Source organism: Haemorhous mexicanus, chromosome 2 (assembly GCF_027477595.1).
Source record: "Haemorhous mexicanus isolate bHaeMex1 chromosome 2, bHaeMex1.pri, whole genome shotgun sequence".
Lineage (NCBI taxonomy): Eukaryota > Metazoa > Chordata > Aves > Passeriformes > Fringillidae > Haemorhous > Haemorhous mexicanus.
The window spans coordinates 83013261-83038427 of NC_082342.1; the positions used below are offsets into that span (position 1 = coordinate 83013261).

Below are 25167 nucleotides of genomic sequence, written 5' to 3' on the forward strand. Positions count from 1 at the left end.
GCCTCTGTACAGACTGTCATAGTGAACAGCAGACTGTGAGGTGACAGGGGAGCTTGGGGCAAACACAAAGCTGGGGCTGCACAGTGGGATCACTACGTTCCTTCTTCAAGTAACTTTTTTTTGGGCTGTGGTTAAAATAAGTGAGTGTTTGCAGTAATCACAGTGAATGTTCCTGCAAATATTCATTCAAAGGAAAAAAAGGACTTCTTGCTTATAACTGGAGACAGAGATGTACTATCTGTCTGCAGATCTCTATCTTCAGATCTGCGTCTGAACTCCTGTGTGTCAGAAGTTTGAGGTAAGCAAATGGAAACGTTAGGGTGTGTTTTGCTCCTTTCACACTATGTTTAACCAACAAGGGAAGTAGGCAGTCAGGAGTCCACCTTTCTGGCATAAAGCTGAAATGTCTTTGTCCTTAAGTGCTTAAGTAATGCACTTCTAGACTGTCACTGATTAATCCCATCCAAAAAAAAAAATCTTGCACCAAATATGTATAGCAGGAACTCATTTAAAGAAATTTCTGCTTAATATAGGACTGATTGTGAAAAGAACTGAAAAAGTAAGGGGACAGGATCAGAAAATGAGACCAAACCTATTTAGACTCTTGAGGGAAATAGGAAGATCTTAACATATAGGGCAGAACAGACAGAGCAATGGTAGAAAAAAATACCCATATCAAATGCAAAGTGGCACTTGGTCAGTGTAAGGGAGTCTGAGGCAACGGGACAGAGGGCTCTGACTTGCATTTAACTGATGGAAAGAGTGGAACTCGTTCAAACCATAACCATGGTTCCCAGCCATGTTCTCCACTCCTCTGCCAGTGCCTTGCACAGGAAGCAGCAAGAGCAAGCACACATGGCTTGGTTTCACCTGCTGAAGGTGCTGTTTTGTAGCAAGGCTGAGCTGGTTGAAGTGTGATCTGCTGCTTACAGAGCAAGCAGTTGGCTCTCACCTGTACTTTCCTATCTACCACTTGCAGCACGAGTCTTCTGACCTCTTTCAGGCAGTGGTTATCAGGAGATAATGTTTGAAAATAAAACATATGTACGCTTATGTTTTGTCATTTGGGATCATTTCCCACCAGCTAAAATTTTAAACCTGCTCACTTCTGGGGTGGATGCATACCAACACCAGAGCAAGGAAAGGGATGGAACTGGGCTTTCTCTTCCCATTGCTCTGTACCACAAGATGCACAGTTGATTACATCAGCCCAGCCTCGGGTGCCTGATCTTAAGACACACATTGCTGCAGAGTTGATAACCTCTGACAGAGGATGAGCGTAGATGAGGCAGAAGACCATAACCTCTGACCTGGGGTTCTTTGTGGTGTATCACAAGCCCTGATTTTAGTAATTGTGAGAGGAGTCATTATCATCCAAAAGCTCTGCCCTATACAAAGTTATGCCATTCACATTATCACATGTAAGAACAAATGCATAATCAGGTGGTTTTTAAGTGGTGTCAAGATTTGCTGAGGATTTTGAGGGTGATCTTGAGATGTGGCAATGCTCCATTTTCACATTAGTTAGGATACTTACCTCTGCCTTGCAGCTGGGATGTGAAGTCTATCTGATATTGCACCTCTCAGATAGGCACACTCATGTTCACTAACAGTATTTGGAGGGTGAAAGCAGTGGGAGGTAATTTGGCAAAAAAAAAAAAAACACCAATGATTGAATATGTCTGGAAACAAGATGAAACATCTTTGAAAGGCTTCCCTGAAATGACCTATGCTTTTAAAATTCAAGAGTATTGAGTGACATTTGTAATTGCAGGCACTCATCACTTTCACACTTACTGTTTAGTTGCTTTTGTTAGGTGGAAAATACCAATCATGGTTAGAGATCTGAGAACTAATTATTCCAATTGGAAACTGGTCACCAACTGAAACCAAGAGGGGAGAGCAAATTGTGATGTTGCCCACAGTGTTTAATTTTCCTGGTGTTGTTACCAAAGACCAGCAAGGGGGGTTTTTTGGGAACCACAGTTAAGAGTTTTCAAATAGTAAAACCTAAATTTTTATATTTAGGGAGCTTTTTGTTTTTCTAGTTTGTTTTGAACAAATAAAACACAAGTTTATTTAGCTTCTGATGTGTTTGTGAATTTTTTTACACCAATATTTAAGCTCTTACATATGAAGCACAGGAATCACTAAAAATTTTGGCCATTTTTTTCCCCAAATTCATGTAGCCTTAATTGGTGGTTTCATTTTTGTGTGTTTTTTACCATCGCTGGACCATAAATATGGGAATTTTTTCAAATTCATATTATAATTCCTTGATTTCTTACAACCACTGCTTGATTACAGTTTTTCTCAGAGAGCACTGCTTGAGTCTCTTACAGATTTTAAGATCACTCACTGTTTGGTTTTCCATGACTAGTAATTTGCTTTTGTTTTTTATTCCTTTTTTATTCCCACGAAGCCATATCATTAGTTTGTTTTTTCATTCTGCTCATAACAAAAGTTATTTTTTTTTAACTTAGTGGCTTTGGTCTTTCTGATTTGATAGAATACTTCTTGGAGAAAAAAAATTGCAACTTATCTCTTATCCTCCTGGCATTTGCAGTTGGAAAGCTGATAAATAAAAGACCAAGGAGTCTTTTGCACCAAGGAGAGAACTGAATCCCTGTTGTAAAAAAGGCACAAACACTTGCAAAGCAGATAACTGTTCATTAATAGCTTGGAAAAGCCAATAGCAAGTTATGAAATCCTTTATCTTTTCCAATGCTGGGAACAACAAGATGTTACAGCACTGGCTGGAGCTCAGGTCAGGGGCAGCACACAGTGCAGATCCCATCTGTGGTGAGATTCACTCACCACAGCTCGGACATCACTTGTATTCTTTCAGGGTCTTCTCATAGTACAGATTGATCAGTCACTGGCAGAACCCAGCAGGGAGTAAGGAGATGGCTTTCATGACCCCCTTGAGCAATATACACTCCTACATCATTAATGAAGCTGCAGTCACAAAACTGTTTCAGATAATAATTCATATGAACGAGACATTACATTGTTCACATATACTTAAGTGTGCATTGACTACACATTGGGTAATTATGTATTGACTGTGCATGTAGTGATTAATTGTACTATTGATTAGATGTGTCTTGATTAAGTAGTGCTCATGTAGTTTGCACGATCAGAGGCCTGCACCTCAGCTAGTAGTTATGTAGGTCACTGCCTCTTCACAAAATAGTTGTCCACTGCTGTCTGCTACAGTAGGTAAATCATTATTTATAAGGTTATTTCTGCAACTGCCACCACTTTGGTTCAAAATACAGATGATTTCATGTTTTCTTGTCAATTGAAGAAGTATTGCTGTTCTAAGCAGAGGTCACTTAACTAAAATAAAATTGTCTTTATAGTTCTGAGGTGCTCTGCAATTCTTGGTGTGTCTTTCTGGTACACCCTGACATTCTTCTCAGGCCAGTGCTGTCAGCATACTGTGTATGGAGGAATCCTGCTGCTAGCAGTTGTGTTGTATCATCAGATGAAATAGGGTATAAGTCATGATTCTTAGTTGCTTATACCTTTTTATGATGTGTTCACAACACTTTTAAAAGAGAGTAGCAAAACCTTTTTCTGCTTGTGGGTCTGTGGCCAGTAAGGCACACTTGTTTCCTGTTTTTGTTTGGGACTAGAAAGTGGCACTTCTTGAAAGAGCACTAGAATCAGATTTCTGAGAATTTTTTTTCCTTTTTTTTTCATGTTGTGAAGACCTTATCTGGACCATATGAAAATGAGACTTCATCTGTAGTTAAATACATTATGGTACTAACTCTTTATTGATGTCTGTTCCAAAAATTATTTTTGTGGGTATTTAAAAATTACAAATCCGATCAGTAATCAGTTAATTTCAGCAGGAATTTGCAAGCTGCAGCACAAGAAGGGCTGCAAAGGGATTGTGATGGCAGTTGTGCTTGACTGCTTGAATAGAGATGCTGAGCTGCACAGTTAAGTGGTCCCACACCACCAGCAGCCACACTATTAGGAGGGCAGGGCTGTAGCCAGAGGAATTAATTTTTCCAAGTTCAGCTTCCTCATGCAGTGGAAGAAATGTAGAGAGACCTTTTGTGGAGGCAGTAAAACCAATTCAAACAGGAGGAGGCATTTCCCTGACCCTGGGCTCTCCATCTGCCGTGGCCCTCAGCTGGTTGCTCTCAGCCATGAGCTTGGCCTCTGGGTTTGCCAGCTGTGGGCAGCTCTCCCTGTGCTCTTGGGTATGGCCAAGAGCCTGGGATGTGGGTGCTGGCTGAATGGCTGAAATGGTGCGGGAGAGCAGCAAGGAGGGGCAGAGGTGTCCTGGCTGTACCTGGAGTTGTGAGCTGCTTGTCTTGCAGTCACCCCTGGTGTTTGTGGTCATTAATTTTGCTGCTGACATCTGAGTATGCTAGTTGTAGAGCTTCTCTTCTAGCTTTTGGCTTAAAAGAAGTTAAAGTCTAAAACACCTTTGCTTAATGATGTTAATACACTGTAATCTATTATGTCAGTAATTTCAGATGACTTGATTATCCTGGTAGCTGCTCCTTGCACGTTTAAAATAGCTGGGTTGCCCCCATCTGAGTAAATGAAGTAAGGTTCTGGTGGGTGTTCTGGTTGTTTCGAATAGCTGGCATTGAGAATACACTGCATTGATTTTATTTGAAAGACAAAAATAACGAATTGACTTTATTGTCAATAAAGTTGTCTTTATAGTCTGATAACTTGTGAGGAATCTTCAGTTGTCTCTGTCAAAAATGCCTCACACATGCAGCTGACTGGGGAGGTTCATCTCTTCCGGTCCCACTGGGGACAGTGATTTATCATTATTATTTCTGGACAGAGTTGCTGTAACTGTCCATGCTTCAGAGTTGTGATACTAAGATATCTAGTACTTAGTCCCTTGGTATCAGTAGCTGCCAATAAAACACTATCTGGCTACTCTTTGCTGGTAAGTTGAGAATAATCAGTCTTCAGCATCTCTATATTTAAAGGAGGCTGCCTTGGAGTTAAACTAACCACAACTTCCCTTGAAAGTTACATGACACAGGAAGGATGAAACTGCTAAGCTTAGCTGATTAGAGGGAGGAACATAGCTCTCCTTTTGCATGGTGTAAGACAATGCATACTTTTCTGGAGGGGATAGGAGAACCACAATGTTGCTGCCTTCCAACAGGTGCAAAACTTTCTTTTTTTAGTTTAGTCCTTTGCACAACATCTGTCACAACTGAGGAAAACAAAAGAGGAAGAGGAGAAATTCATACTTTTGCAGTGAGGAAAAATGAATGCAGTTTTATGAAAAGAAATCTATGCCACATCTTGACCTTTCTTTTATTTTAGGAAGATGCTCATGACAGCATTTTGATAAGGGCATAAGCAGAGGACAAGACCAGAAGATTTTAAAGCTATGTAATTTGCTAGTTTTACTGCAAGGCCATTGAGTTTCATGTTGCTTTCCTGTCTAACTTGGACTAATTTGGTGGTTGTAACAGAGGCAAGTTGAAAGGAGCCACTGGGGATTATGTTGCCCAGCCCTGGAAGTACCAATTTCAGCATGGCTGTGTCAAATCAGGTTTGGACTGTCTCTAAGGACAGATCTTTCGAAGGCTTTCTGTGCTACCTTTCCTAATGTCTGACTAACCTCATGATGAAAAAGTACTTCTTAATGTTTAATTGGTCCTTGATGCAACTTTTGCCTGTTGCAGAAGTTGGGTGGGTGTTGCTATCTTTTCTGTATCCCTCCCCATTAGGCAGTTGCAGATAGCAGTAACATCTCTCAGTGTGAGCCATCTCAGTTTCCTCTGCCTCTACTCCAGTAACACATGCTGCAAACTCCTTCCACATTTTTGGTGGCAGTCTGCTGGGCTTGTTCCAGTATGCCAAGTATCTTTCTTCTACTGGGAAACCCAAAACTTAGTACAGAATTCCAGGCATGATCTCGTAAGTATCAAATGGAGGGGAAATAATTCTTTTTAAACACAGCCATGTTTGGCTATAAGGTTACACTATTAGCTCCTCTTTAACCTGTCTACCAGGAGCCCAGAATTTTTTGCCAGTCTGCTTTCTAACCAGGTCATGCCCAGCCTCCACTGTTGTGTGGGGTTATTCTAGCTTGGTTCTGCATTTGGCTTGCTGAACTTCATGAGGCTCATGTGAGTCCATTTTTCCAATCCATTGAGGTCCAGTTCTTCCTTATTTAGTGCTTTGGAACAAGGTTATCCAAATTTGTCAGTCATGTGGCAAGATCCTAGTTTAGAGAATCTTTATGCTAATATGGTAAGAAAAGTAGATCAGTATACTGTTGATCTCTTGTGTATAGAGGTATACACACAAGATACCCTGTTCTCAACTGCCACACAGCACAAACACAGCTGTTTGCTGTTCTTTATTTATACTTGCCTTCTTTCCTTCTTTTAGAGTTTGAATGAAGTGGTGAACAGCTTTTATCTGACTGTTCACAGGAGAAGAGATAAGATAATTTGAAGAAAGGGGATTTGATGCAGGTCTATAAAATCACAAGTATTGTGAACAGGGTGAATAGGGAGTCGCTGTGTTCATTCGTTTCTGGTACAAGAGGCAAGGGACTTCAGATGAAACTACCAGGTGTCACAAGTGAACAAAAATGGCTCCAGACACCATGGGTAGTTATCCTGTGCAGCTTCTGGCTCAAAACACTGCAATTGCAGATATTTTATTTGAGTTCAAAAAGGGACCAGACAGGCAGATGGAAGAAAACATTGATTGAGGGCTGTCATGTGCAGAGATGAGACATCTGCCTCAGGAAGTCCTAAGTTAGACATTGCAGGAAGCCAAGGGAGTATTCAGAGGGTAAAAAAATTGAGGAAATATATTTTGGCATTTACTACACAAACAGTAATTCCCATTTTCTTCAGAGAAGGGTTTCAGCTTGGCAGAGTTTTTGTATTTATTTTGTACCACAGTCTTAGTCTACAGGCTGCAGGTTAGCCAAGACTGTATTAGGAAATATTGCACTCAGATGAATTTGTTGTTTTTCAAGTAATTAGTGTGTCTGTTGACACACTGGCTCTGTATTGAGCCAGCACAGTGGGATACTGCTGAATACAAACCTTAGTTTATCTTCAGTTGTTCCCCTGCTCTATACCACAGACGTGGTGATAGAAGAGAACAGAGTATGTCACGGCTTTTCAGTTCCTCCAGAAGTGGTCGTATAAGGCAAAGCTTTTCTTCTCTTTCCCTTCAGCTGCATGCTATTTATTTTTCCTATGTTGCAGGCTGTCTCATTGGTTTATTGGAGTCTCTTCATTCCTTGCTTGTGTAAAAGCTTTTAAATTTCAGAACAAAATTTCCTTAAATGGAATATCTGTTTAAAAAAGCTTAAAACCTTCCTTTTATTTTTTTACACAAATTACATTAATTTGCTGATTTAAGAGGAGTCACTAACCACTTCTCAAGAACTGTGTTATTTGTGGTAGCATGTTTACAACTTCAGACAGTTGCTGTCACTGTCTTTTGCTAAATGACCATGCTGCTTACAGTTTCCTCATCTATACAGCTTTCAGAACCACAGACCACACAGTCAGACAGCAATCCTCTGGGAAATACCTGTCCTCTTCTGCTGGGACTGTAACCCACAGAAGACTGCCTTCTTTATCTCCACAGTTTCAGTTAGTCTTCAATACCTCAGAGTCCAAGGCAGCTGAGGGTACTTGCACTATTACTGTTTAGTTTTGTGTTCTCAGTGAAAGATGAAGGTACTAGATGCTCTTCTGCTGGAAGTGTGCATGTTTTGGGATTTTTCACATGGTGCACCTTTACTTGATTATATGTTTGACAGTAGATGTCTATCCAGCTTTCTTTTCTGGACTTGGACAGAGACAGCCAAAAGGTACCAATTGGCCACCGTCATAATTTTTGCTTCCTACATGCTCTGTCACATTCCCTACCAGCCAGGTTTTGAGAGAGATGTCAGCCATGGACATGCAGTGTTAGTACTAGAACTGGGACTCCACATAGTTGGAGTTCTCCTAGCAACCGCCTGGCCCGACACTCCAAAGTTTAGAGATAGAAGAGATTCTGTCCTTTTTTCAAGATTGTGTGTTTTGAGATCCTCACTAGACTTCACCCTCCAAATAAAGACCAAGTTTTTCTGAAATGCTCCAGTCAGATCCTCACAATGAGCATGCCATTTGAACCTATTGCTACTTGTCAGTTGCTTTATTTGTATGTGAAAAGCATGAAAGAGTCTCAGTTCTATGTGACCATTTACCAGCCTTTCACACAGAAAGGAACAATGCTTATTAGAATGTATGAAAAGCTTCCCCGAAACAAAAAGCTTATTTTTTCTTTCAAAGCTTACACTACTTCAAGCCCCAAGTTGGATAAGGGCATCATGGAGGAAACCCGTTGTTTGAGAACAGCTGTAACTTTTTCCTCTCACTGTTCTCATTTAGTCCCATGCAGCAGGTTGTTACCATCTCTCTGGTGATGGCTGCTAGCCCCATGCCACAGCTGGTACAAGGAACAGGACAGATGCTCTCTGAATGTTTTGCTTCAGTGCAGTGTCCCAAGCCAAGTGAATCCCTCACTGCTGCTTTTGGCAGATGATAGAAAAGAGTCTCCTCATTGACACAAGTGTGCTTGAGCTGCGAGTGCATCCTGACAAGGAGTGAGGAGGAGCAGTGGCATCAGCTGCCACAGATGTGAATTGTCATTGTCCATCTGTGTGTCAGTGCTTGCAGGACTTTTGTCAGGAAACTGAGCTTATCTTAGCTTTTAAAAGTTTTTTATTTTATTGGTTTCTTCTGCATTTGAGAAACATAGCTTTTCTCAAACCTTTATCTAACTGCACTCATGGTAGAGTATTTTGAAGTAAAGTTAGCTGTTTGGGAATGCTGGTGTGATTTGAAACAAAATCCAATATTGAAAATAACAGAATTGCTAATGTGAGAAAATGGGATAGAGAAAGATGTTCAGTAGAAATCTTCACCTAGAAAAGTGTAGTTACCTGCCATATGTGGTGTTTTAATACATACTTAAGTTATATTTTACAGACAAATATAAAAAAGGCTTCTTCTTGTTAAGATTTTATAATCACAGTTAGATGAAATTCATATTAAAAACTCAAAAAAGCCTAGGCATCAGTAGAATAAAATAAGCTTGTACTAGTGAGATGTTAACAATACATATATTTTATTTCTACCACTTCTAGGTATTCATGAGTGGTCTATGATTTTATCTGGTTACCATTTGCTTAATTCAATAGGAACACATTCTTAAATAATGTTTTAAAATAGTTTATTAAAAAAAGCTGACAAGAACAGAACCGCTAGAACATACAGAATTAAGTAGAACTTCTCCTGATAAAAGTTGTTCTTCTTACACTGCTTTTCTGATGCTGAATAGTGTCTTTTATAATTAGAAAAGAGAAAATTAGTATTTTAGAATTAGAAACTCAATTTTGGCAGTCTAAATGGTATGAAATATAGGGGGTTTTGTGGTTTCTTTGCCATAAAAAATTGATTGTTAATTTAATGCTTTTGTACTGCTTGTCAGGTACAACCCTTCCATGTTTGCAGGTAGGCAGAGGTCAGCATGTGAGAAGGGATGGAATTGCAGAATGACAAATGTAATATGTTTGTTTGACTTCCAGTACAATTTCAATGTCAGAGAGATACAACTGAAATAAATAACATTTGTTCTAACATCTGGCATAAGCCTTTACTGATGATTATCAGGCACTCTTTAATTTTCCATCACAGCCTTCTGGTTGAGTTACCAAGTTGTGTTGGCCAGCGAAGGCATACTAATAAGATAGAACACTAAGGAAAAGATAGCGGGGCCAGGAATAAAGTAGGGAAGGAAGCTGAAACGTGACGGAAGGGCACATCGGCAGGAACCCAGGGCTTACATCCTGGATTCTCAGCTGGTATTGAGCTGATTCCAGCAGGATGTGTTTAAGACATTTGGTCTATTTCCTGAGCCAATTTCAGCGTGCCTAAAGGGATCCCAGATACGCTGTATGAAGGCATGATGGGAAAACTTGTTCCTTCCCTGCCAATTCTGCTGTTCTCATTTATTGATCTCTCAGGTAAACAGTGCTTTAAGAGAGGTAGCCATCTCACACCATCAGAATTAATCCATTAATTTACTTTTTGAATGGTCTCAATTATGAACATTTATTCAGGTTTCTAAAGCATTTGTCTTGTGTCCATGTCTGACTTCAGCAGAAGTTCTGAAGAACACTGTATCACTGTTCTTTTTACTGTTTTCGTATTACAGTCTCTTGCTTCAATTCATGTTTATAAATAATCTATATACAACAGGAGTAGAGAGAACCTTTTTACAATACACACTAAAAAGGAAAAGGAGTAAAGTGATAATACACCTTGTGAAGATGAGTGACTTTACATACAGGAGATGTTCAGTGTTGGGGAGAACCAAACAGTTCATTAGCTTTTTATGTGTTGTATTTGACAATGTTTTCTATGTGAATTGTCCAATAAGGCATTTGTGCTCCAAATATTGTAAAATTTAGTTTCGCCTCCACAGAGCTATAAACTAAGTACTTGTCATAGTCAAATGAGCAAAGAAGTTGTTCATTTTATCTCAAAATTTTATTTCCTCTGTTTGTGTGACTGGGCCAACAAAACCATTGCAATAATTGGAGCTCAGCTAGAGGTCTTGAAATTTTTAGATGTTCTGGTTGTAGTTGGTCTGAATTGTAGGCTATGTTTGTGCTCAACCCTGTGATTTGGCTCTGCTTGAGTTATTAACATCCAGGCATATGTATGTGCAGCATGGAATCTGAACATCCACAATGGTGCATATTTCCTGGAAAAAATAAGAGATGAGTCAAAAGGATATAGCAAGAAAATTATAATGCTGAGTTTTCCTGCTGTCCTGTGACGAATCTTTTTCAGTCCATCACTCCTTGATTCCTTGACATCCTGAGAAACAGAATTTTACTTAAGCTACTGTAGGGGAGCACTAAGAGTTTTTGCTGTGGACCCTGGATTTTTAGTCTTGGTTCGCTGTGCTGTTCTACAGAGTTTATTTTTCAGGTAGCTTTCCATTGGAAGATTTAGCAAGTACCGTCATTTGCGTTTCTCCTGCGTCACGGGAGCTTTCTTCGTGATGTGACCTGGCAGCGCTTGAAATTGATACACTCACTTGTCGTCGCAGTATTTTCAGTACAGTTCTCTTGTATCCTTTGCATGCAAAGAAATAGATGAAAGGATCTAGGCAGCAGTTAAAATTCATCAGAAATACAGTATAGTGGAGTGACTTCTGGAAAATTTTCTTTTCAGTGCACAAAGGTTCTCGCTGAAGTTTCTTAATCATGTGTTGTATGATTGCAACATGATAAGGAGTAAAGCAGATGATGAACACTATAATTACAAATATGATTGTATTGATGGCTTTTTTGTTTATCCCTGATTTTTCAGTCAGTGGATTTTCCTTGGCTGTTTGAAAAAGTTTGCAGCTGATTTGAGAGTAGCAAAATAGAATAATTCCCAGAGGAATAAGGTACCCTATTAAACAGGCAGCAAGAAGTATAAGTGGTAGATGTTCTATTTTCTCAAAGTTTGGATATTCCATACATGTAGTCCTTTCATTTTCTTCGTGGGACATGGATTGTATAAGTAATGGGAAAGTTTGACTGAATACAAGAAACCAGACAAAGACACAAATGCCCTTGGCATATTTAATCCTTCTGATCTTGTATCGGAAGGGGTGGACGACAGCGAAGAACCTGTCGATGCTCAGGCACGTCATGAAGTTGACACCTGCGTAGGTGTTGATGTAGAACAGGAGCGCGGTGATTCGACACAGCGCTTCTCCAAAGGGCCAGTGGAATCCCAGGGCGTAGTAGGCGATCCTGGTTGGCAAGGCAATGCAGAACAGCAGGTCAGAGAAGACGAGGTTTGTTGAATAGAGGGTAGTGGAGTTGATCTTCTTTCTGTTTTTAAAAATGACAGTGAGGGCAATGGTGTTTCCAAGCACCCCAAGAATCAAGATGGAGCCGTAGAAGACAGACAGTAATATCCGTGCTGTGTCTTTGTGCTCATATAAGTCACAGGTGGAAATGTTGGTCTCAGAGGCTGTGAAAGGGTTCATTTCTGCCACCACTGTTGTTGCGGGAAGCTCAGTAGACCTAACATGAGAAAAAAAGCCAACAAAAGGGAACGTTTTTTAAGAAATGTAGATAAACTATTTCTACATAAAAATGGACAGCCTCTGTTGCAAAATAAGACTAAAAAAATGAAATGAAACTTCATTGCTGTGAAATACTTTTCAAGACCCTATCTGAAAACAAACAAACAGATGCCTCCTTTTGGCTTTTCTGTCATGTTCCCAATTGCCTCTCTAATAAAGAAAGTCAGACAGGGGCAGTGTAGTAAACCAGGGATGTAATATATTTGGAAGTAAAGTCTATAGAGGCTCAGGAGTTGGGAGACTGTTTAAAGCATCTTGAGAGGAAAAAAGAGTCTGAAGAAACTACATGATAAAGCATCAAATGAAGTCCCCAAGGATCAGACAAGTAGACAAAATGTTTTAAATGTGTTTTAGTTAATTTTAAGGGAATTGTTGTTCCTAACAATTCACACTGTGGTACTTTAACTTGTTTAGAGAAACTTTTTTTTTTCCTCAGCACTCTTATCATATTGATATTATAGTAGAATTAGGATTCATTTAGGTTGGAAAAGACCTTTAAGATTATAGACTCCAACCATAAAAACTTGTTTAATTATAGTTTTAAGAATTGGCTTCTGGAGTCTAATTCAAATATTTTTACATATGTAAATTCTTAAGACTACTACTTTAATCACTCTTTAGTGACCCTGCTAAAGAGAAGTAGTGCAGGTGAACTGTTTTACGCTTTGTCAATTTAGTAGATGTTAGAAATTGTTTCGTCTTTACGGTCATAAGTAGCATCGAAGAGTTACAAAGTGGCAGTGATTTAAGGGGCTTTAAAATGTTTTTAAATGATCCAGCAGAATTTCAGAAATGGAAAGAACCCCATTCTGTTGATACTGCTCAAGGTGCAAACATTTCCTAGGTCTGCTGTTACCTGACATTTGTGTAGTATAAGTGTGAAACTCAGAAAGGATGGGATATCTCATGTTATTCGTCAGGCAGCTGTTCTACAAAAGGGTGCCTCTTAGAGGTACCATTTATGAATTTAAACAGCAATCAAAACAAGATTGCTTCTGTTTTAACAAAGAATACTACCTGAAGATAAAAGCTGTTATAATTAGAATTTTGAGTCTGTCTAGTACCTTTAATTAACATGTCTATGTTATTTCTGAGGATCTGTCATTCAACACACAATATTTACAAGCAACTGTAGCCTGTTGCACTTCCAAAAACTCTTTCTGGGAAATACGTCTCAGTTTTAGGGAATTAAATCACACATTTTAGAAAGCATTCCTTATCCTTTTATTAACTTGTAAAAGCATTTAAAGGTTAGTATTTTCTTTCAGGATTTGAGGAGATTGTACTGCTTATTTCAGGATGTTCACAATTAATGGTTCTCTGTAAACGGTAAACCTGCAGATAGTGGATGATGTGTATTAAAATATGTAAATTAGTTATCTTACGTTTTTAAGGAAGAAATTTGACTTCCAGGTAGTACATTAAGTCTGTGTTTGCTGCATTCCGTAGACAGGAGGGAAGACAGGTGAGTAATTTCTGACTGATTGATGTACAATGTTCTGATTCTTAGGTATTTGTAAAGTACTGTCCCTCAAGATGTGGGAATACTGCATTCAGGGTTGTATGTCAAATCTGAATTGGGAGTTCTGTGCCTTGAATAAAGGAGCTAATCTGGTAAAGAGCAACTCCAGCTGTAGTGCAGGTTTAAGAATGTCAGTAATTTTGTTTAAATTAATTCTGCATTGTTCACACTGTCTTGGTGTTAGTGTGTTTGGTGATTGATTAATGCAGTGTTTATTACCCTGAGGATAGTTCTGGTATGATTTCCTCCCATCTTTTCCCTTGTAGGAGTGTTTAGGATGGATTTCGTTTTATCTAAGTGTAACAGGCTTTGCATAAATGGTGTAGGTTGGTGTAGGTACCTGTATATGAGTCAGTGAGGTATTTTATTTTGTTTCTCATATTTAAATGCTTCTAATTCTTGTTCACACTCCCAGCATCACATCTATCTTCTAGTAATCTCTTTCTTGAAGTTTAGTTAAAATAGTTTTGTCAACATATTTAGGAAAGGATAATCTAAGATTTGTGATAAACAGTTCAATTGCAGTAACTAGCTACAGCATACTAAGTGCATGGGTTTTTTTGCTTTAAAGTTGTAATAGTTTAGGTTCAAAAATAGTGCACATAATTGTCACATCCATTCATATGTCTTTCTATAAATATTAGTAAAATGTAAAGTATCTATTAAACAAACACATTGAACCATAGTTTGGGAAGAAACCTGTATATTCAGTAAAATATGTAATTTTTTACATCAAGAGTAGAATTTCATAAATTGCATGTTTCCTAACTTTGTGCTATGAATTTGGATCTTTAATGTAATAGATTAATACAGAACTTGTTGTTCAAAATAGGCTGTTCATCCTCACATAGAAGTGTGGCTATATTGAGAAGGAGTCATAGCTGAGACAAGTGTTTGTGTCTATCCATGGTGCTAGCATGGATATATATTGGAAGCAGTTCCCTGGCAGGACAAACTGGCCACAAATGGATGAGGAGAAGGCTGGAGGAGCACAGCTCATGGATCTTCCAGGGCAGTGTGCAGTCAGCCAAGCTATGCTCCTTGCCAGGCTCTTCTGCCTGCTGTGGGAGTCAGCCCTAGCGGCAAAAAGTATTCTTTTTGATCCTCTGTTATCCCCAAAATATTTTGACTGTTAATGTAGGGAACACATTTTACAGTGCTGAAGATTAGCATTAGTGTTTTGTCTACCTGTAGGTGTGTATGGGCATTTTTGAGAGCCACCAAGATGTTTAGGTGTTGCAGTACCTGAATATATTCATTTAAAAAAAAAAAAAAAAAAAGAGATATTTTATCTGGTTTGTGGCCCAAAGATATGATAAAGTTGATACCATCCACTATAATGTGCATCACCCAAGCTGTGGTAACTTCTCTGTACTTCTGAACTCTAATTGTTGTTGGATGAACTCCATTCACCTCAGCAGGTATTTCGCATTTTCTTGGCAATCTTGGAGAGAAGGGCTTCATTGAAAATAACATTTTCTTCCTGAAAGGTGTCTGGACCATTAAATAAGATAAGATCTTATTTTAAAAAAACCTACTCCTTGTGTCAGGTTGCTCTTTATTTCTTGGCAGCAATCCTGAGTGATCCACTTACACATACAGCATATGACATCCTCTAGAGGATGTGTCTATAAAAAGAACATTTTGAGTATTTTTTGTGAGTTTTGCATTATTGGAGAATAAATGGAGAGTTTTACATCCTTACTGCTGCAAACCTCAGATTAGCTGGACGTGAGTCTGTTTTAATGAGCTGTGTGCCTGAATAACTCATGAGAACATGGCCATTTACTGTCCCAAATCCAGATGCACCAATGAATTTACCCTCTGGAATCACTACTAAAACTTTTGCTCTTCTAGACTGCTAGATTAAAGATCCTTCCAGTGGCTTTCCAAGTTTATTAATGATACTACTTTGAAGTATATACTTGGAAGAAAGATAATATTAATATCCCTTAACAATTAAATAATTTAAGAAAACAGTACCAGAGGTCTTTGGCTTAGAGTTACATGCCCAAATGTTGAGGTATAAATGTCTGTATATCTGTATTGTAAGGAAGATTGTTCAGGTTTTCACATTTTCTGAGTCTATAACCACTCTGTGACACAGACCACTTACTCACTTAATGTAATCTTCTGTATAGTTCAGATCATATTATTTTAGTTATTCTGTAACTTTTCTTTTAAAGCATACTTTCTAAGATGCTGTTTGTCTTTGGAGAACTGAAGAGGAAGCAAATTACCCATTTGTACTCTGGTCAGTGAACCTCCCTGTTGATAATGTGTCTCTCTCTTAAATGTCTCTAAAATTAATTTGCAATTGCTGTTTTCATTGAGTCTCTTTACACAATCTCATGGTTTAGGCAATTCAAGGTAAGCTTCTCAAATATATCACTACAAGGTGAAATGATCCTGTGATGTCTGTTCTAACTGCAGCTGTGTCCCACACAGGACTTGGGATTCCAGATGCCTCTTGGTATTACTGTGCCTGGAGGCAAACTCACCACTCCATCCCTGCTTTTTCTGCTCAGTGGGTTATGTATGCAAGATAGAGTTGTGTAGCAGTGCACTGGGAGTTTGTGAAGTTAGTTCGCTGTGCTCCAGGAGTATTTCTCTGATTCACTCTGTCATAGGATATCTCCAGTGTAAGAGCATGGCCATTGCTCTCTGCTTTGACCTGGGAGGACTTTATGTCTGGGAGAGTTTAAAATTAATTTTAGTGTTAAATACTATGCCTAGGCTTGCAGCCAGTGCAGGTTGTTCTTTCCCTTGCCATTTTCAAGTCTTAGCACTATGTTTGCTTTTTTGACCAGCAAATTTCTTTAGTCAGTTACTTATGAGGCTTGTTAGCTAGGCAGCTGCTAGTCTATTCTCTGTGGTTCTTGATGTTTCACAGCAATAACATCCATCTGGGGAAAAAAATTTGCAGCACAATGGCAAGCTGCTTACAAAATCTAGCATGTCTGAAATCTGTGCAGGTGTCTTTCTGAACCAATATTGTAATCTCATCAAAGAAGGAAAAATAGCTTGAGTGGGAGATTCATGTTGTGTGAAAACATTTGACTGGCATCAGTCATTTGTTTCATGTTTATACATTTGTTTTGTGTTTAATCCCCACAGCAGAAAGTGTTTGATGAACAGGATGGTTACCTCAGTCTGGAAGCACTGTGTAATCCAAACCTCTGCTTCACAAACATGTTCATGTGTGATGAGCTTTGTATGTAGTACCATAATCGTACATACATTTAACTGTTAAGAAGCATAGACTTAAGCTGTGAGCCAGCAATTGCAGTGTTGCACCTTAGATTACATGGGTTGGGACTGCGTGCAAGCAGTGGTACAAAGCTCTCTCTGTATGCCAAATGAAATTTCTTCTTGTTCTCATCTCCTGCTTTTGCTGAGAAGCACCATCTGTCTTTTCAGCAGAACAGGGGGCATGTACAAGGCTTTTACTCTGTATTGTAATCTAATGTGTGATTTCTCTGTGTCTCATCATAATTTTCATTCTTTGAAGATGAATCCCTGGTCCATTTGTCCCTGATCCGGTTGCTAATTTAAGGATACTAATTATATTCATGGAAAGGCGCAGCAGTTCGTGACAAAGATCTCTCCTGGCTCACTATACATAGTATGGTTTTATCACTATGAGATGGACAATATTTCTTTAACAAATTGTATTGAGGGTTAATGCTGTTTTTCTATGCATAAACAGTATAAATTATTTTAAAGGAAGCTCAGGAAAGAGACTTCTCTTCTATGCAAGAGTCACTGATCTTAACAGTCCTCTATACATATAATCTGTGTAGGTCTTACATTGTTTTAAAACAGTAGAAGATGGGAAATATGCAGTGCTGTGTTTTTGTAGGTTTAATTTTTTCTTTAATTTAAAAATTCTTTTTTCTGTTGACCAGTTGTATTTACTGTTTGTATTTCTATTTTACTGTACAGGTGATCTCTGTTGTAGAGTGTTCTCTGTTTGAGAACAAGGCTTGATTCAGCTAAGTTATGTGTATTAAAAAGTGTGTGTGCTAAGTTGCATAGTAGAACACCTTGTTAAAATAGAAGGAACATATACCTAAGGTGCATAATATGGTGTGTGTGGACTGGCAGCCAGGGACTGCAAAAGCTGAGGCGAGAGACAGACATGTCCTAAAGCTTCCTCTTTCTTTCTAACACTTTAACACTCATGCTTCTAGTGCTTTTTGTTAATTTCTTTTCAAAAGCTGTTGAGTTTTGTGTTCTTAAGGCTGGTGTGTCAACCTAATGACCTGAAGATTGAGTCCTCAGGTCACAACCCACAGCTAATTTTGATGAGAGAGTTTCCAGGCTTGTGCTTTTATCCCTCTTTGATATAGATCCAAATTTGTTGGTGTAGTAAACCCAAATTTGTAACACAAACGTCAGAGAATCCCAAATCTTAACAGTGTCTTAAATTGTCTTAACAGTGGCTATAAAGAATTAGAATATTCTTTAGCTGCTTAACAGAATATGCAAGTGCACAACACTGTGGGATCTTTATATAGTCTATAGTCTATTATTATGGATTTTGCACGACAGTTGTATGACAGTTATATTTGGTGCTAAAAAATAATCGAAACTACAGTAAGCGAGATGGAAATAAAAGAAGTTGAGTTGAAGTGCATAACTAATTAAAGAAAAAGTGGAAGTAATTTGAAGGGTACACCCTGGTCTTATCTGTTGGATCTCTCTTTAAAAGGTTGAAAAAGTGTGACACCTATCTAACATAAATCATCTCTGCCAAAAACACATACTGACGTGAAGAGCTCTACTGATACTAAGATGATTAATTTTCCTTCAGTTTACACTTGCTTAGGTATACCAAATGTAAAAAGGAGAGAGCCTAAAACTAGAGCAAATAAGCAGAAGAAAAGTGCGAGCCACTGAAAATTACATTCTTTCTAGCAGAAGAAAAAAGTAGTCAAATGAGGATTTGTATTTTAGTACTAGAAAACATGCACACCTGTTTGATTTTGAGGGTTTTTTTGGAGTTACATGAAACCCATACAGGTATAGTATTTAATTTTAGGGTTATACAGCTTCAGATTACAGCTTCTGTATTAAGTTTATTATTCTCTATACATGCTCCTGAGTCTTTTGACCACAAAAAAATTATATTTGAGCTCTTAAATTTTCAATCACCTTGTCTCTTCAGGAGCAACCATGAAAATATTAGACAGATCTCTTGTATTTTATGCTCAAAGGCATGTACTCTCTCTTATTTTCTAAGATACAAGATAGTTGAGTTATTGTCTCTTGAACAGTCTGTCTTGTTTTGCCAGTATAATAGGAAAAATGTATCCTTTTAAATTGAGAAGGTATAAAAATCATACCACTTGTACTATATTTAAAGATCAGTAATAAGGAGAAAGATGTTTGGCATTGCAATTCAGAAGAATGCCTTCTAAAATCCTTGAAAAAGAGGAATTAGCTCATAAAACTTTGAACTCTTCAAATGCTCTGTTGCAATGTTCAGACATGAGAAGAGAAAGCAGTTTTCCAGCTGATAATAAAGGCTGTTTTCATAGACAAGAAATACATATGATAAAAGCAAGCTATGCATTCACAACCACAGTATGAATTTGTTTTAGGGCTCTCTCTTACTATTATTCTGTGATGTTCAGTGACTTTAGAGCTTCAGTGCTTCCCTTACTACTTCTACAGTAGTTACTTCTGCACTAGTATAATTTAAATTAGTATTGCTAAAAATTTGCCTAAGTTAAGGCACTATGAAATGTTTCCCTGTGATTGTCAGAAGGCTGTACTATGAGAAAGGAGTTGGAATAGCTTGTTGATGCTTTGGATCAACAGATCCTTCAAGTGGAAACTAACTAGCATATTAATATGGGAATATAAAATATCAGAGAATTTATTCCATGGGCCTTTCCCATACAAAGCTCATTTATCCTTACTACCAAATGAAAATATCCAGTATAATGCAAAAAAGGAAATATTTCTGGAATTGTTTGCTGTTGCTCAGTGGCAAAAGAAAAAGTAAGAAGTTAGTTCTTTTCTGTACTTACATCTCTGCAGCTTCTTGGATCCTCTGAGCAGTTAAGGGCATTAACAGGATGGCCTGACTGAGAAGGTTTACCCTTGCACATTGTTCTCTAGAGTGATTACGTGAGTCTTTTGTGGGAGGGGTAGGGTTTTTTCAAGTGCTTAAAAAAAACCCAGCCCTGTTTGTGTGCCGGTCTTGATTTGCTGCCTACTGTTTTATGGGATGTGAAAGCATCTATTTTAGACCCTTTTGCAATTAGTCTGCTCAAAGAGAGTAATTAGAAACAGCACTTCCACCTCCCCCCTGAAATTGCGCACTACTGACTTTTGCAGAAGGGACTTCGCCCAGAGGTTTACTTGACTAATTGTTGAGCAACTGAAATCCCTCTCATATGAGAAAAACTTTGTTTATATGCCATCTGCATTTAAAAATACCTTAATTTACAGCACAGAGCTATGTAATCAGTACATACTTAGAACTTCTTCTTACCAATGAGATCTTATGAAGCACGAGGAAACCTCAAAACTGAGACATACCGAGATGTGGTGTTAAAGCAGACGTCTCAAACGCCCGTGGACATTCCCAGCATGGTTTTAGTATCATAATGATGAGGATTTACAGAAATGCCTTTCAAAAATGTATGAGGGAATTAAAGAACTCTGTGACTTAGAGATTAGTAAGAATGTCTGCCTTTGTAAGCTGTTTATTACATTTTAAGCAGTGATAATAATAATGAAAAATGTAAGGTAAATACATGAATGATAAAAAGCTTCTAAAACACAAATCTGATTCCGCTAATAATATTGACAAGAATGAGTGGCTAAGGAGTAGGAAAGGAATGGGATGTCAAATTGTGAGTTAATCCATTTGTACCTGAAATAACCTTGTTTCTGAGTGAAGAACTTTTAATGTAAGAGGTAAACTGTGTGTTTGTTAAGAGGGTTTTGGAGTTCAGAGGCAGATGGAAAATCCTTTTGTTTGCTGTTAGAGGCTGTGGTTGAGAGCTACCTGGGCTTTTCCCCAAAAACTGATACTGATCATTCATGACTGCAAAGGACTGTTTCATGACCTCATTTGGTGGCCTGATTTTAAACAACCAACAAGGCATGATACGGCTATTTTTGGCAGGTCCAACCCACGCAGAGTGCAGGATGCCTCTTTGGAAATGTTAGGGCTGTGTTCACAGAACAGGTGTTGGCTGACATTGTAGTGGTGAAGGTGTGTAGAGAGATAGGATCTCTGCTAACACATCCATCTCATCAGAAAGCCTCAAGGAAACACAGATCTAATGACAAAGTTACTTTGTATCATAGGAAATGTTTTTCCTATAGCAGAACATAGAGCCTTGTGAGCTACTTTTTTACCTACTTGGAGCATTTGGTTGACACTGTACACTGATTTTTCTGGTGTTGAACTCCCACTGTACACATGACTTGATTCCCCTTAGATGTCAAAGGGCTCTATCTAAGGCTTTCAGCTCCTCAGTCTTAATGGAGCATTCATCTTCTAACATCACATTCAGAAAGTTTTTGGGAAAACTTACCAGTCTTATTCTGGATTTTTTTTCCTTACTTGGTTTTGAATAATTTTTCAATTATTCAGCTTCATGAGAGAGTAAAATTGCTTTAAATGAAGTGATGAGAATTCAGGACTGCTTAAAGGGAAATTGCACAAGGAACTGCTTCATATGTTCGCAAAGTAATACCACAGTGTGGTTCTGTGTCCAGCGCCTAAGGTCTACTGTAGAAATGGGAAATTTTGAGATACGCAGTCATGTCTTTGCTCAAGGGCTGATATTAGTACCCCAGCTTCTTATTAAAGGAAATGGTTGTTTCAGAATTGTTTTATCATTATAAAACAACGGCAGTACGTGTTTCCTGCTTTGATCTGATAAAATATTGCCTTCCTTTGATTAAGATACAGTACTAGATTGTACCCTTTGAGCCACACTGGTATATTAGCTACCAGTCCAGCCTAGCATGATGATAAATTAAATGGTGCAGGTTGCATTCTTTCACTAACTGTTTATCCTTCTAGCTGTTTGTTTTCTGTTCTGATACAGCTGCTGTTGGTCCAATATCTGTTTGACTGCTCCAGGATTTGAACATGTAAATTAAGAAACTGTTGTGTGTCAGAAGGTGTTTGTGTTAACCATATAAGTGCAGACATACATTTGTGTTTTCCATATATGTGCAAACAGTGTTCAGATTTTGGTGGACAAGGTGAGGAACATGGAACCCAGCAGGTTACAAAATATATTGTTGGATAGTCTTGGCATTAAGGATTAAAGCTTACTTTAGGATAGGTGTCTGACTTGTGCCTTCGTGAGGGGATTGTAAACTATTGGTTAGATGGTTAGTCTCAAATTTTCATGAGCTGCAAGTTGCAAGATTCTGCAGGGATATCCATGAACAGGAGGAACCTTTCTTTTCACCTCCAGATGCATTTTTAAATTTTTCTCTGCATTCTTGCTGCTTTCCTGTGAAATACTTGCATTAGCTAGTGAGTATTGGGTAACAAAGCCTAATGCTTTTGCTGCTGTTTAGAGACCTCAGGCAATGGGCTGTCCTGCTCATGTGTAGTGAAAGAATTGAGTGCAGTAGGTGAGTCCTTTGAGTCCAGGGCTCCAGCAGGTAGAGGAACACAACCATCAAGGGTAGTTACATTCCACAGAGTCAATTAATTTTAAGGAATGTTATTGTGAATATTTAGCATCTTCAGAATAAAGGCTGGAACCTTAAGTGTAATATGCCAGTGTTAGAACTGCCTGTAGGAATGCAGGTCACAGAAATTACTTAGTAACTTGAATTGCAAGTGCGCTGCTTGTGTGCCTGTATTATCTGCAGCTGTTTTTATAAATGATATTTTTAGTCCCCCCAAAAATATGTGGTTGTGAATTTGTCAGTTTAATGGTTTTTTGGAGAACTTGAATGAAGAAAAACAGAGCACAGCAGTTAGTAAGTGTAATGAGTCATTCTGAATAAAATAGGTTATTTCTGCAAACTTAATGCCACGGAACTTCTATTGACAACAGCAAGCATTTTTGCAGAAGCTACATTTATTTAGCTTTCTAACCCTTTGTTCATGCATTTTAGAACCATTTTTCCTCTGTTTTGTATCTATTTTCCTCTGTATTTTGTATATATTTGCTAGTGCTAATGTTTTATTTTAATCTGCATTTAATAGTCGCCTTTTTAGACTTTAAATAGTGCATTTCTCTTGTAAGATGTACCTGCCCCTGATTTTTTCTTCTCGGACGATTTTTACATCTCTGATTTAGTTTTTCAAGGGTATTGTTTGTATATGTCTTTTTTTATTTCTTTGTACAAAACCAATCTCATCGACTCATATGATGTAGAATGTTCCTATCTTGTCACTGTGTTTCTGTTTCACTTCAAATGTTGCAATTTAGCAGGCTCTTCAAAATAAGGATATAATTATTCTAGAGACGGCTATTGCAGTACATCTTTGGGATGGACACGTAGAATGTTCAAACTCTAGAATTCAGTTTTCAGGTTTCAGAGTTTTCTGAGTTGTTTGAAAATTTCATTTCCTAACCCATGTGACTAAAATTAACTTCCTAAATATGAAGTGGGCAAAAACTCAGTTCAAAGTCAGAATATGCTTGTGTCTATAGCCCTTCTTTGCATACAGACATCACAGATTTCTAGAAGTTAATCATGTCATGTGAAAGGGGGTTCCTGATATTCTCATAGTATAATGAACAAAGGGCTGGGCAAAGGTCTCTGCAAAAAGAGAGAAAGCACAGAAAAGGAGACTGAAAGAGAAGAGAGGAAAAGCAAATACAAGAGGATAAGAAAGAAGTGAAGGGAAAGAAAACACTGAAGTAGTCTTTCAATAAGAAAATGTTTTCCCCTTGTAGATGTTGAATCTTTTATATGGTACCAAACAACTAATTAACATAACTGAAAGAGTTAAGAGCCAGCCCTTTTATTTACAGTATGTGGATAGGTGTTTGTACCTGCCCAGTGAAATACAGGAACAGAAATTCCTCCAGTGATCATGAGCTTCAGGATTAAGGCTTTGATTATTCACAGAGCAATAGCGTAGCTTAGGTTTGACTGGATCTTTGGCAGTTGTCTAGTTCAACCCTGTTCAAAACATGTCCAACAAGAATGGGTTATTTTGGGATGTGTGTCCAGGCTGTATCTCTGAGGATGGAGATTGTAGCTCTGGGCAGCCTGGTAAAATACTGGACCATCATTATCCTGTCTGGAGTTGCTCCAGTATATTAATACCTTTCTTGAAGCATGAAGCCCAAAAGTGGACACAGTGATTTAGGTTTAGGCTCAGAAGTGCTGAGCAATTACTTCTCTTGGCCTGATGAGAACACATTGATAATGCTGCCCTGTATGTGATTGACCTTTCCTGCAAGGATAGAGTGACACTCAAAGGCTGACTAACACTCAAAGGATTCTCCAGCTCCTTAACTGCAAATCTGTTTTCTAGCCAGTCTATGCCACTGCACAGGGTTGTTCTAACCCAGATGGAGACTCCACAGTTTTTCTGTTGAACTCCCTCCCTAACATTCCTAATGTCAGCCCATTTCTCAAGCCCATCAAGGAATAGCTGAATGTGGTCCTGCTCTCCAGAGTATTGACTGCTCCCTCCAGTTTGATTTCACTCACCAGTTTGTTGGGAGGGGTCTCTGTCCCGTCATCCAGGTTGTTTAATAAAGACCATAAATAGTGTTCATCCCAGTGTGGATACCTGAGGGAAGCTGCCAATAAGTCGTTGCCATTAAAGTTGATGCTGCTGATCAGAACCCTTGAGTCCAACAGTGCAGCCAGATTCCCTCAAATCTGCTTATGCAGTGCATATCTTCCCTGTTTTTCTTTAAGGGCTGAAGAAGAAACCAAATCAAAGGCCATCCAAAAGTCAGAGTGTACAACATTTGCCATCTTGCCCTTTCTTATCCACAGCACCAGAGTCAGTCTTGGTAAATCCAGATGGTATATTAGCAGCTGCTTTGTCCATCACATAACTGGCAATGGCTCCTAGGAGCTTTGTTCTGTAACTTTCCCAGGGCTAGAGGTGAGCTTTCTAGCTATCAGGATCCTCTTCTTGCCCTCATTGAAGATGGGTGTGACATTTGTAATCACCATGGTGTTTCAGTGAGGTAGCAATGGCCACCTCCCTCAGAACCCTGAAGTGCAGCCTGTCTGGTCCTTTTGCCTCCTGTATGATCAGCTGGTCCCAAGAACCTCCAAAATGTCTTCCTTCACAGCAGATGTTGCTTCAGTCCCACAGGAGGTTCAGGGACCTGCAAGGCTTGAGGGCAAAACTAGCTATTGAAAACTGACCCAGAAAAGGCATTTAGTGCCCTGGCTTTCTTCTTGTCCTTTGTCACTAGGTCCCTTTTTTCACCAGTGGGTCCACATTTTCCTTGACCATCATTTTGTTGTACTTTACCGTGTCAGCCATATTCTAG

The 25167-nt window shown here is 38.6% G+C and overlaps 2 protein-coding genes across 2 annotated transcripts in view; one reads left to right on the forward strand and one right to left on the reverse strand.

The window, feature by feature from the left end:
• The window catches only part of UBAC2 (UBA domain containing 2), an 85237-nt gene that overhangs the window by 28297 nt on the left and 31773 nt on the right, over nt 1-25167 (forward strand). The window lies entirely within an intron of this gene.
• GPR183 (G protein-coupled receptor 183) lies at nt 9239-19899 on the reverse strand. Its single transcript, XM_059839278.1, has 2 exons — nt 19738-19899; nt 9239-12115 (listed from the first exon to the last, which is right to left on the reverse strand). The coding sequence occupies exons 1-2, from the start codon at nt 19776-19778 to the stop codon at nt 11011-11013; spliced, it is 1146 nt and encodes a 381-aa protein (XP_059695261.1). The 5' UTR covers nt 19779-19899; the 3' UTR covers nt 9239-11010.